Source organism: Hyperoodon ampullatus (genome assembly GCF_949752795.1).
Source record: "Hyperoodon ampullatus genome assembly, chromosome: 18".
In the NCBI taxonomy this organism is placed as follows: Eukaryota; Metazoa; Chordata; class Mammalia; order Artiodactyla; family Ziphiidae; genus Hyperoodon; species Hyperoodon ampullatus.
This window is the reverse complement of record NC_136931.1, coordinates 10,337,465-10,349,130: the sequence shown is the minus strand read 5'-3', so window position 1 is coordinate 10,349,130 and position 11,666 is coordinate 10,337,465. Positions and strand designations below refer to the sequence as shown.

Here is an 11,666-nt window from a genome sequence, read left to right as displayed (position 1 = left end):
ATACAATTGGAAGCATCACATGGGCAACTGGAGCTGTGAGTCTAAAGGAGGAGATCCAAGTCATGAGGTAAGTGTGGGAGAGTCCCAGACAGAGAACTTGAAGCCTTGAGACGGAGGAATAAGGCCCACCTAAGGAGAGCGTGTAGAAGATTAGAGCATCCGGGAGGGAGTCCTAAGGAGGACCAGGCAATAGCAGTGAGAAAGAGGTGAATACTCAATCATTTAATTAAAACAAAAAATGTGGGCTTTAGTGAAATTGTCTTATATGCTACTGTAATGGTGGATACATGACATTACATTTATTTGCCCAAATCCACAGAGCTATCCAACACGAAAAGTGAACCCTAATATAAGCTACAGACTTCAGTTAATAATATATCAATATTCATTCATCAATTATAACACATATGCCACACACATGCAAGATGGTAACTATAAGAGAAACTGGGGGGCAGGGAGTGAAGAGGAGGTTTACGGGAGCTCTCAGGACTCTCAGCTCAGTTTTTCTACAAATCTAAAACTGCTCTGGATACAAATGAACTTATTTACAAAACAGAAATAGACTCACAAACATAGAAAACAAACTTATGGTTACCAGAGGGCAAAGGGGGGATGGGGGCGATAAATTAGGAGTTTGGGGTTAACATACACACGCTACTACTTATAAAATAGGTAAACAACAAGAACCTACTGTATAGCACAGGGAACTGTACTCAGTACTTGTAATAACCTATAATGGAAACGAATCTGAAGAAATACATATATGTATAACTGAACCACTTTGCTGTACACTTGAAACTAACACAGCATTGTAAATTAATTATACTTCAATTAAAAGAAGAGGTCGCTGATAAAAAATAAACCTGGATTCATTTGAGGAAAAAAATACAACTGCTCTAAAAAATAGTTTATTAATTTAAAAAGAAGAAAGCATGGGCTTTCAGATCTGGCAAACAGAAAACAATCAAAAAAAGTGTCAGAGGCTTTCCTGGAAAGAGAAAAGAGCTTAAAACAGTATAGATTTATTTTGAAGAAAAAAGACCATGTTCTTATAAGCCTAGTTTGAACATAGCACAGATCAAAGATCTAAGAGGAATCATTAGCTTTCCACCACTGTTCTATAACTTGCAATCTCAGAGTAAAGGATCTGAGAAGCTGGCAGAAAGCTTTTTGGATCAATCGCAAGATAACTGTAAAACATTGATCCTTTTCCCTTTTCAAATCAAAGCACATGTTTCCCAGATAAAATGAGTCAATCAGAACTAGATTTTAAATTCTACTCCCACCCTTGGGACCTGAGTGACACTAAACAAATCCACTTAATTTTTCTGAGGCTCAGTTTCAATCATCTATAAAATGGAGAGAATGCAAAAAAGAGTAGGTATATGTGTAACTGATTCACTTTGCGGTACAGGAGAAACTAACATAGCACTGTAAATCAACTATACTCCAATACATTTTTTTTTTAAAAAAATAGAGAGAATGCGTATCCCGTAGGCTTGCTGTAAAGACCAGAAACATCTGCCATTACCGTACTATTATAATTTATGGTAAGGATATTCAGATATTATTGCTATTATCATCATCACTATAATTATCAACCACTGGACATTGTGCTAAGTGCTTGTAGTCACTGTCTCGTTTAACCTTTCCAACAGCCCTGTAAAGTAAGTACCCCTAGTCCCATTATTAAGATGAGAAAAGACTCAGAGAGGTTCAGTGACTTGCCCAAGATCCCACAGCTGCTAAACAGATGAAAGAAGGATGTGAACCTAGCTCAGCTTGTTCCCACAACGCTCTCAAATGCCTACACGTAGATTGCCCACATCGGTACAAGGAGTTTACATTACAAGTAAAATCTTCATTTTTCATTTCACACTTACATCTCTACATTATGTTACGACTTTCCTACATCAGTGGTCTTCCTTTGAAGTCAGTACATACATAGTCTACAAAGTGGCTTTAGCAGGAAGGAAATGAAGATGGATTAGACTCATTTTCCTCACCAAGGTTCAGAAGGAATCAATCACCCCTTGATTCTTCCTGTATTGTCTCAAAAAAAAAAAAAACATAAAATGGATTTGGGCTTCCCTGGTGGCGCAGTGGTTGAGAGTCCGCCTGCCGATGCAGGGGACACGGGTTCGTGCCCCGGTCCGGGAAGATCCCACATGCCGCGGAGCGGCTGGGCCTGTGAGCCATGCATGGCCGCTGAGCCTGTGCGTCCGGAGCCTGTGCTCCGCAACGGGAGAGGCCACAAAAGTGAGAGGCCCGCGTACTGCAAAAAAAAAAAAAAAAACAAAAAACAAACAAACAAAAAAAAATGGATTTGGTCCTTCAGACCTTCCAAAATCTGCAAACCCTGGCCTCCATCTGCACCTGGTCACCCAACAGTGATATGAACGGAGTCAGTTAGGGCGGAGGCCTTTCCCAGGGTCTAAGTCACTCCGTCTTGGTTGCACCCATGGAGGTCCCTTGCTTATGTCACAAAAAGCCTGCCTGGTTCTCAGTACTTTTCCTTAAAGCCCACTGTTCAGGTAAGAATAATTATACCAAGTCTTTCATTATGTTTCCCCGTTATTTCTGCACTTCCTTTGAAAGTGTTTTTTAGGCATTTGGAATAATTTCAAAGAAAAAAGTGTTGGTTGGTGGAGATATGCAAGATAACAATAGTTTATATTTTACTTTAATTCTTATGGAAAAAATTCACCGTCTTTCTTTTCTTTTCCTTTTAAGGTGTGTTTTCCCAAGATCTAGTTCTTGGTGAATCTACAAAATCCTAATAGGAGGCCTTCTACTTGATCATGGACTATCCCCTTCGACCGCCTTCATTACTCCCTGCGAGCAAACCCTTCCCAAGTTCCACATGAGCTGTGTAGTCACGTGACTGTGAATAGACACAGGTGGTGCTCTAGCATCACGCACACACGCACGCACACAATAACTTTCCTAGATTTGTGTGTGTGTCATTGAATACATTTCCCAGAACATTAAGTGAACTTCAGATCTGCAAACCAAAGACTTAAATATTGCGGTCTTCACAGACAGACCCCATGCTTCCTGGACTTTAAATTTAAAAAAAAGAAAGAAAGAAAAGAAAAAAAGACAAATGAAATCCTTAGTCCCTTAATAAACTCTGATATGCTCTGAAAAGGCAAGTCAAGTAGGAAAAATTTTCCTAGCAGGAAAATTTTTTTTAAAGCCTAAAGAAGACATGAGAACAGGGGCCGCCTTATGCTGCAGCCAGCAGAGGCATTCCAACATTCCGTCAGCAGGATTCCAGCCAAGCTGCACAGTGTGCTTTTATAAAGGTGGCCCCAGGCATTTCAGGGCAAGATGTGGCTGTGAAGTCTACCTGTCCCTTCGCACTTCAGAGGAGCTGGCACAGTGGCTGTGAGACTTGCCGAGAGCCATGGCAAAGAATGGACTTGTAATTTACATCCTGGTTATCACCTTACTCCTGGACCAGACCACCAGCCACACGTCCAAGTTCAAAGCCAGGAAGCACAGCAAACGCCGAGTGAAAGGTAACGGGGTTTCTCCGTCCCGCAAAACTCTAGGCTAGCTCAGGGCGGGGAGGAGCTGGACAATGCTCATTTCCAGACTCTTCAAGGAGACCAGCTCTGGTGACGGTACTGTGGCTTCAGGTGGATATGGCATTTTCAGGGCACTGAGTGACCTCTTAATTTTCTGGGACAGTTTGATATTTAAAGGAATCAAGTGGTAGGCTGTATTGTATATCTGTATTGTATTCTATATTGTATACCCTTTGTCAGGTGAGCTTAGGCATGAGAATGTTCTTTGGAGGGTGATAACCTGGATACAACATCAGATATTTGGAATGAGGGATCAAGTAGAAGAGACTGATTAACAACAGGGTAAACCATTCCACTCGTAGATATTGTATGGTGTTCACATATATCTGTAAGATAACTATAATCTTATTAAATGCGCAGTAGAGGATAACACTATTGGTAATGTGACTTCCGTTTCATCATTATTTATCATGTAGGTATATTTTCATATCCCTGGCTATATATGGACAGTCTATACTATAATATATATTTAAGATTTTAATGTCATAGAGAAGTTGAAACTCTTTCACTTAAAAATATTTAAATAAACCAAGTCGTATAGCATTTGAAGACACTTTAATGCAAAACAATCTCCAAGCAAACCCAAATTTGGGGTGGCTTGAATTGGGTTAAGAGATTAAAAAAAAAAAATCCTGCAAGGAACAATGATGATGGCAATGTATTTGCAATATGCTAAAACAAAATCAAAAGGAAAAGCATCAAAAAAAGTGTGGGGTGATGTTTTATCTCATCCTGAGTCATTTTCATATCAGTATATTTCAAGGTAAATATTAGGACACTATTTCCTTATCAATTTCACTTCATTAGTAACAAAACACACCAAAGATACTAATAACATTAAAGTCTTGATTTAACACAACACGAATGGCTGGTGGGTAAAAGGGAGCTTATCTTGCGCCGTGTTTTTAAGATTACACAGTGCCCTTTTCTAGGAATATTTATTTATACACTTTAGGTCTGATGCAAAGTTTCTTAAGTGGAATCTTTTTTCCTTATAAAATATTACACTTCTCTGTTACTCCTTTTAATGACAGATTAAAATATTTCTCATGAGTGATGAAGACAGGAAAAGGAGGGAGAGAAGATGTGGCATACTTTTGTTGCCAGCATTTCTTTACCATAAAGAAGGACTAGCAAAGTGGTGACCACCCAGTAAGGATGCAGGGAGGTGTCTGAATGTGTGAGTGTGCGTGTCCGTGCTGTGTGGATGTTTCTCAGTTGTAGTTCAGGTTATTACGCCCTACCCTCCAAGACACACACACAAGCACGCACACATGCTTTTGTTTGTTTTTTAACAGACTGGGTCCACATTTTAAGTATCATCCTCCCAAAGCAGTTTTGCTTATTTTTGCCATGAGATCCGAGAAAGTACATTCTACAGTAAGTGAAACCATTAGCCTAAACTTGCTAAACATTTCTTTCCCCCACACATTTTAAAAATATTTTAAGCACCTGGAAAGAATACCAAAGTTTATGAAATCAAAAGCAAAAGCCATTTTTTCTCTCTCCATCCTTTCCACAGAATTACCCCCTATTAACTGTTAGGAGATAGTATCTCCAGAGTTTTCTTTAACGTCCGATTAAAAATGGATACTTTTAACAAAATAAGAGTTGGCTATCCAAAGTACTTGGCAGAAAAATTAATTGACTTTATCTATTAAATCTTGGATAACCTTAAATATAAGGCATACCTCAGCCCTTCTAACAGCTGCATAATATTCCCTTACGGATGGGTCATGACTTATTTAATCTGTTCTCTCATGGTGAACTTTTGTGTTCATCAAATCTATCCCTTTATGATCCAATGCCTCAGTGAACTGCTTTGTAAACAGATATTGATCCCCATGCTAGAATATTGTGATGATACACTTGTAGAAGTAAAATTGTAAGTTAATTACACTGTCTCTCAAAATGGTAGCATGAACCCATGCTCTCATCTTCAGCGTATGAGAGCACCCATTCACACCTTGACAACCTGACATCCTATCATCAGGTTAAGCTGTGCCAGCCTAACAAAACCCAAAAACCTTCTTTTAATTTGCATCTCTTTGATGGTCAACAAAGTTGAGGTATTTTTCATACGTTTACTGGTCATTTATTCCGCGAATTATTTTTGCATTCCTACACTGTACCTACTTTTGGAGAACAACAATAATAAAATGAAAGGGAGCCTTTTTAAAAAACTCGAAATGGCAGTTGAGTGATTTAGCTCCAAAACCAAGTTTTCCCTGCTATTTACTTCATAGGTCTCAACAAATTAGGTGGAGCAATGCAAATTATGTTGTAGTTATGAATCAAAAATAAATTTTTTGATTGTGAAATAGTTGTTCCCTGTATTCACTGTCAACAAAACACATCCACATTTCTCACAAAGGACAGAAGCAGAAGCCAAGCCACCTGGATAGCAACTTCCATAGTGATCTCCCAAGAGCCTAATATTAATTCATGTGTCTTCATGTTAATTACAATGTTTACAGCTTCCCTAGGAGGCCCTTTATTTAAATAGCATGGAGCAGGAAGCCAGGAGGGACTGGGGGTGACATCTGTATGGTTTACAACTTGTAACTTGGGAGAAAACTTCAGCAGTCTTTGCAAGTCTGGCCTCCAACAGGCGATGGCTTTGCATCCTGAATGTACCATTATATTTATTCTGGATAATATGGTCCCGTTGAGGAAACCCTTGAGTTATTGTCCTTCTCAGCTGAGCTACTGGATGCTTTGAGAATTGATGTTCATCCCTGGATACCCCAGAAGGCATTTCCTAACCCAAATGTGGAAACACCTGGCTTGCAAAGCATATGTTTAAGGGGAAAATGAGGGACTTCCCTGGCGGTCCAGTGGTTAAGACTCCCCACTTCCACTTCAGGGGGCACAGGTTCGATCCCTGGTCACGGAACTAAGATCCTGCTTGCGGTGCGGTGTGGCCAAAAAAAGAAAAGGGGTGGGAGGGTAAAGTGAATCAGCGTATTTGGATTTGGTACTGTCCTGAAAAACCCAGGATAGAACACAGATTCCCTATGTGGTATCCCCACAAAAAGGCAGCTAGGAACAGCCATATCAAGCTTTAAGCATCTTAGCTATTCAAGGCTATGTACTAGGGACCAACCAGGTAAAGGTGATCACTGTGCAGAAGCAGATGGGAGGGGTGGGAAGAGAAGAGACTTGAAGTCAGAGAGATTCAAATCCCAACTCTGCACCTTACTGGCTGGGCGACCTTTGACAGGTTAATTCAGATTTCTGTGCCTCTTTTTCTCCTTTTGTGAAATGAGAGCATCCATCTCATAGTAATACTGAAAGAATTAAGCTCCCGGTGCACAGTATATGGTGGCTTTTAATATTTATTAAGATTTATTATAATTCCTGCCTTTGAAGAGCTGTCAATTTCTAAGACAGTCCCCATCAGGTCTGGATTTTTTATTTAGTTAAGGTTGCTCATTTTCTACTACTTACTTATACCCAAGGTTGGTAAAGGACAGCCACGAAGATTAACCTCATCCAGGGACTTTCAAGACTAAGTAAATTGCTAATCCCTAATACAGAAGCATTTTTAGAGGGCTTTTTATCACTTCCTTTCCCTGTTTCTCCAGGAAAATCACTTAACCCTGCTAGGAGCCACTATACCTGGAACATCAGCTGAGTAGGGATATTGGGGCCAGGGGACTTGGGGACCCAATTAATTCTGAGTGTGAGTTCTACCACTTATCTGCCAATTAGCTCGTTGAGTTCATTCTCATTCTTCAATGGGAATCTCATTTTCCTCCATTCCTAACTATTTTTGAAGAGTAAACGAAAATAACACAAAAGTATTTTGTATGCCATAAAGTGTTTGTTCACTCAGCAAACATTATGAGGCTGATTATGTGCCAAGCATCACGTTAAACATCGGGAATACCATGGACAACCAGAGAGATGAAGTTAAGTAAGTAAAGGAAGATGATTATAGATTGGAGAAATTGTGCGGAAGAAAAATAAAGGTTCAAGGAAAGAGATCAGCCAGAGGGATGCTAATGTAGAGAGGATGATCAGAAAGTCTTCTCAGAAGAGGAGGAGGCAGGACAGGAATAAAGATGCAGACATAGAGAATGGACTTGAGGACAAGGGGAGGGGGAAGGGTAAGCTGGGACAAAGTGAGAGAGTGGCACAGACATACATACACTACCAGACGTAAAACAGACAGCTAGTGGGAAGCAGCCGCATAGCACAGGGAGATCAGCTCGGTGCTTTGTGACCACCTAGAGGGGTGGGATAGGGAGGGTGGGAGGGAGACGCAAGAGGAAGGAGATATGGGGATATATGTATATGTATAGCTGATTCACTTTGTTATACAGCAGAAACTAACACAACAATGTAAAGCAATTATACTCCAATAAGCATGTTAAAAAAAAAAAAAAAAGAAGAGGAGAACTTTAAGCTTGATAAGGTGATGGACAAGAGGTGGGCAAGAGTGTTCCAGGCAGAAGGAACACAAAAGAAGCATCCTGAGATGAGGCAGCTTGCTCTAGGATGCATCCGAAATCAACAAGTCTGAAGTCCGGTGATGGAAGGCGAGTCCCACAGGGTGGGGCTGGAGAGACAGACAGGAGCCCCATCCCCCAGAAGGACCTTCTAATATTATTACTCCCACCAAGCCCTTATACATCTTCCTGGCTAACTTATTTTCATGCATTATTTTCCATGTACACTGGGCTCAGTTTCATCAAAATCACCCTCACGGTAGATTCTGGATTCCAAAGCTTTATTTTATTTTGTTTTATTTGTATCTTATTTTAATCATATGCTTTTCCTTCCTATCCCGCCCTACCCTAAAATATCCTCAGAAAAGGATGGAGACCTGAAGACTCAAGTGGAAAAGCTCTGGAGAGAAGTCAATGCCCTGAAGGAAATGCAAGCCCTGCAGACAGGTGAGATCCCATCTCGTCTCAAACAAGACAGAAAAAGAAATTGTGATTTGTCAGTAATTCAAACCATATAGAGAGTACACGTTGAGTTGTAAGCGACATTTTTTTTAAAGAGACATTGACAAGCCAGAGACGCGTCCAGGAGAAAGGATCTGAAAGCTGGGGAGATGATTGTTTGGGGAAATTAGCTTGATTTTCCACTCCCTACTCCTGTAAATGGGTGGTATAGAGATAAAACCAGGCATTTCAATAATACATTTTAAAAGTCCGTCCATAATTCTTCTTTAATGGGCAATGAAAGAAAACTGAAAAAGTATTAACTAGCTAAAATAATCAGCATTATTTAGATGTTTACTAAGTGCCCATTGGGAGATCGCCGAGGTTGAACTAAACACAGGATCAGAGGACTCACTCCCGACAAGCAGGGCAACACGTGCAGAGAAGACCAGTGGTTAGAGCCACAGTTTGCCAGCAGAGGGCAGCATCCAGTGCTCCTTTTTCACGAAGTAGAGCTCCTGGCAGCCTAGGCAGCTGCACCCACTGCTGTCCAGGAGCTACTGTGCTGGCTCCCAGGGCAAGGAAATGGGAGCCACACTAGGTAAGTTCAAGAACATCCCTGGCTTGTAAGGTTCACACCCTCAGGAATATATACTCTCATAGCAACTCCAAAAGCAGAGCTTTGAGGGTCTCACAAGAGAACTGCCCAATTATAAGACTTACTACCTTCAAGGAAGACTGAAGTTACAGCTTTTCCCAGGCCAGCTGTATGTTACTGATCCTGAGTCATTTTTACCATAAGCAATGTTGCCTAGTAACACTGGTGACAGGGCCCTTTATCAGGTTCCCAGGGGAACAGAATTAGAAAGTTAAAGGACGGCCGAATGCGTTTGCAGAAGGGGAGAGTTTTGTTAACCCTCTAACCACAGTTGGGGACTATAATACTACTTTATAAACATTAACACATTAATCCTCCAACAATTTATGAGATAGACGCTGCTATGATTATCCTCATTTTACAGATGAGGAAACTGAGGCACAGAGAAATTAAATAATTTTTCCAAAGCTTACACAGCTAGTAAATGTCAGAACTGACACCTAAGTCCAGGCACTACAGCCCTGGAGCCTGACTCTCCAACGTTATGCCTTGAAACTATCTATTTGTTTTATCCTGGGTAAGATAAACAATATTACCAGGGCTCAGTTATCTGCATAAGAAAAGCCCTATCTCTCCACATGCAAACTCAGACTTTTGTTTTTGTTTGTCTTTTAATAACTTTGGCACACCAACCAGTTCCAAAAGTCCCAAGGAAATTCAGCAGATAATGCAGCTACACAAACTAGCGAACATGTATATATCCAAGCAGCAGGAGGCTAAAGGCCAGGGTTTAAGGGTGAGGCAGACCTGGGTTTCCGTAGCTGTGATCTTATGTGACAGGTAAGTCACCTTCTTATAGGCTAAGTTGTTAATAAGTAACAACTTCTTTAAGCTTCACTATCCTGATATGTAAAGATGAGCATAATAAAATCTCACTTCATGGGATGGTTGTGATTATGAGTTCATGTATGTAAAGTACTTGGCACAGTGTCTGACTCATACAGAGTCTCCAGTACATGCTAACTCACCATTGTCACTGCACATCATTCATTCCACAACTACTTATTTCTATTGGCCAGATCCAGTCCTGGATTATTATACTACAAAAGCATCTCAATATGTCCAATTTCACATCTTTACAGTCTGTCTCCGAGGCACAAAATTTCACAAGAAGTGCTACCTTGCTTTGGAAGGCTTGAAGCACTTCCACGAAGCCAATGAAGACTGCATTTCCAAGGGAGGGACGCTGGTTGTCCCCAGAAGCTCCGATGAAATCAATGCCGTCCGAGACTATGGTAAAAGGAGCCTGCCGGGGGTCAATGACTTTTGGCTGGGCATCAACGACATGGCCACAGAAGGCAAGTTTGTCGATATCAATGGAGTCGCCCTCTCCTTCCTCAACTGGGACCACGCACAGCCTAATGGTGGCAAGCAGGAAAACTGTGTCCTCTTCTCGCAGTCAGCTCAGGGCAAATGGAGTGACGAGGTCTGTCGTAGCAGCAAGAGGTACATATGTGAGTTCACCATCCCCTAATAGACCCTTCTTGAATGTGTCTTCCAAGCAAGATCGGTCATGATTTACAGGCTGATGGATCCCAAGAATAAGTCGAAATTGTCCTCCCTCATGGGGTCCCTCATGGGACTCTGTGTCCACAGGAATACAAGAGTCAGCCAATTTTGCTACCACATTGTATTGTGATTTTGCCCTCCCTGGGGTACGGGGGAGCAGAAAATAATGATCTAGCCATGTACACACTGTTCAAGTGGCTTCTGCAAAATGGGCTATCAGACCTTTCTCACTCCTGGTCCCTCTTGCTTCTATCGACCAGGTTAGTGTTAAAAATACAATAGCCAGAAAAGCAAGCTTAGACTACCTGGAAAATCTTCTCTTAAAAGTTTAGTACATATTTGATTGTTGAGGTGCTACATAATCCAAAAACTTTTCAGTCTGGTGTCCAATCTTTTCCATCCTAATGATTGTATCTTATTAGTCCATCACCCTTTCTTTGAGTTGCAGCATCCCCTGGTGGGATTAGTATCTTCTCTGTCACATCAAAACATGAACGTCTCAGAGAGGCTCTGATTTAATTCCGTTTTCTTCAAACCCATCCTACTCCCCCAGCCCTCCAGCCATATACACATCTTTTTTTTTTTTTTGGAAGTTCCAGGTAAAGATCTGGAAGGAAATATTAAGGCAGTATCGGTGATCGTAAGACAGAAGAGAGTAGCAGATTGTACAGAAAAATAAAGTTTTGAAAAGTTTACTTTTTCCTTCCATTAACATCTGTACCTGACTTTATGAAATCAAGGGTGGATATTACATGTTAGTTCCCTTTTTTTAACATATTTTACATACTTATATATATTTAACAATCATATATTTAAGACTATTATGAGCAATCTATATTTGGAGGTTGAAAGCTGGATTTAAATAATATTATTTTGGAGTCACATGTCTATGTTATTTTTTATTATTCTGCTATTCCCACTAAATCGTTTCACTAGATTGTGTAAAGTAATGTCATTGCTTAATATGAAATTACGAAGTTAAGACTTGGGGGAAATGGGCTTCTTAGAAGC

At 40.6% G+C, this 11,666-nt stretch overlaps 1 protein-coding gene across 1 annotated transcript; it reads left to right on the top strand.

Moving 5' to 3' along the window:
• Positions 1-3,409: 3,409 nt before the first annotated feature.
• CLEC3A (C-type lectin domain family 3 member A) lies at positions 3,410-10,620 on the top strand (the record flags this gene model as incomplete). Its single annotated transcript, XM_079723962.1, has 3 exons — positions 3,410-3,524; positions 8,411-8,494; positions 10,229-10,620. 3 exons carry the CDS (start codon positions 3,410-3,412, stop codon positions 10,618-10,620), a joined length of 591 nt encoding a protein of 196 aa, XP_079580088.1.
• Between the last annotated feature and the right edge of the window lie 1,046 nt (positions 10,621-11,666).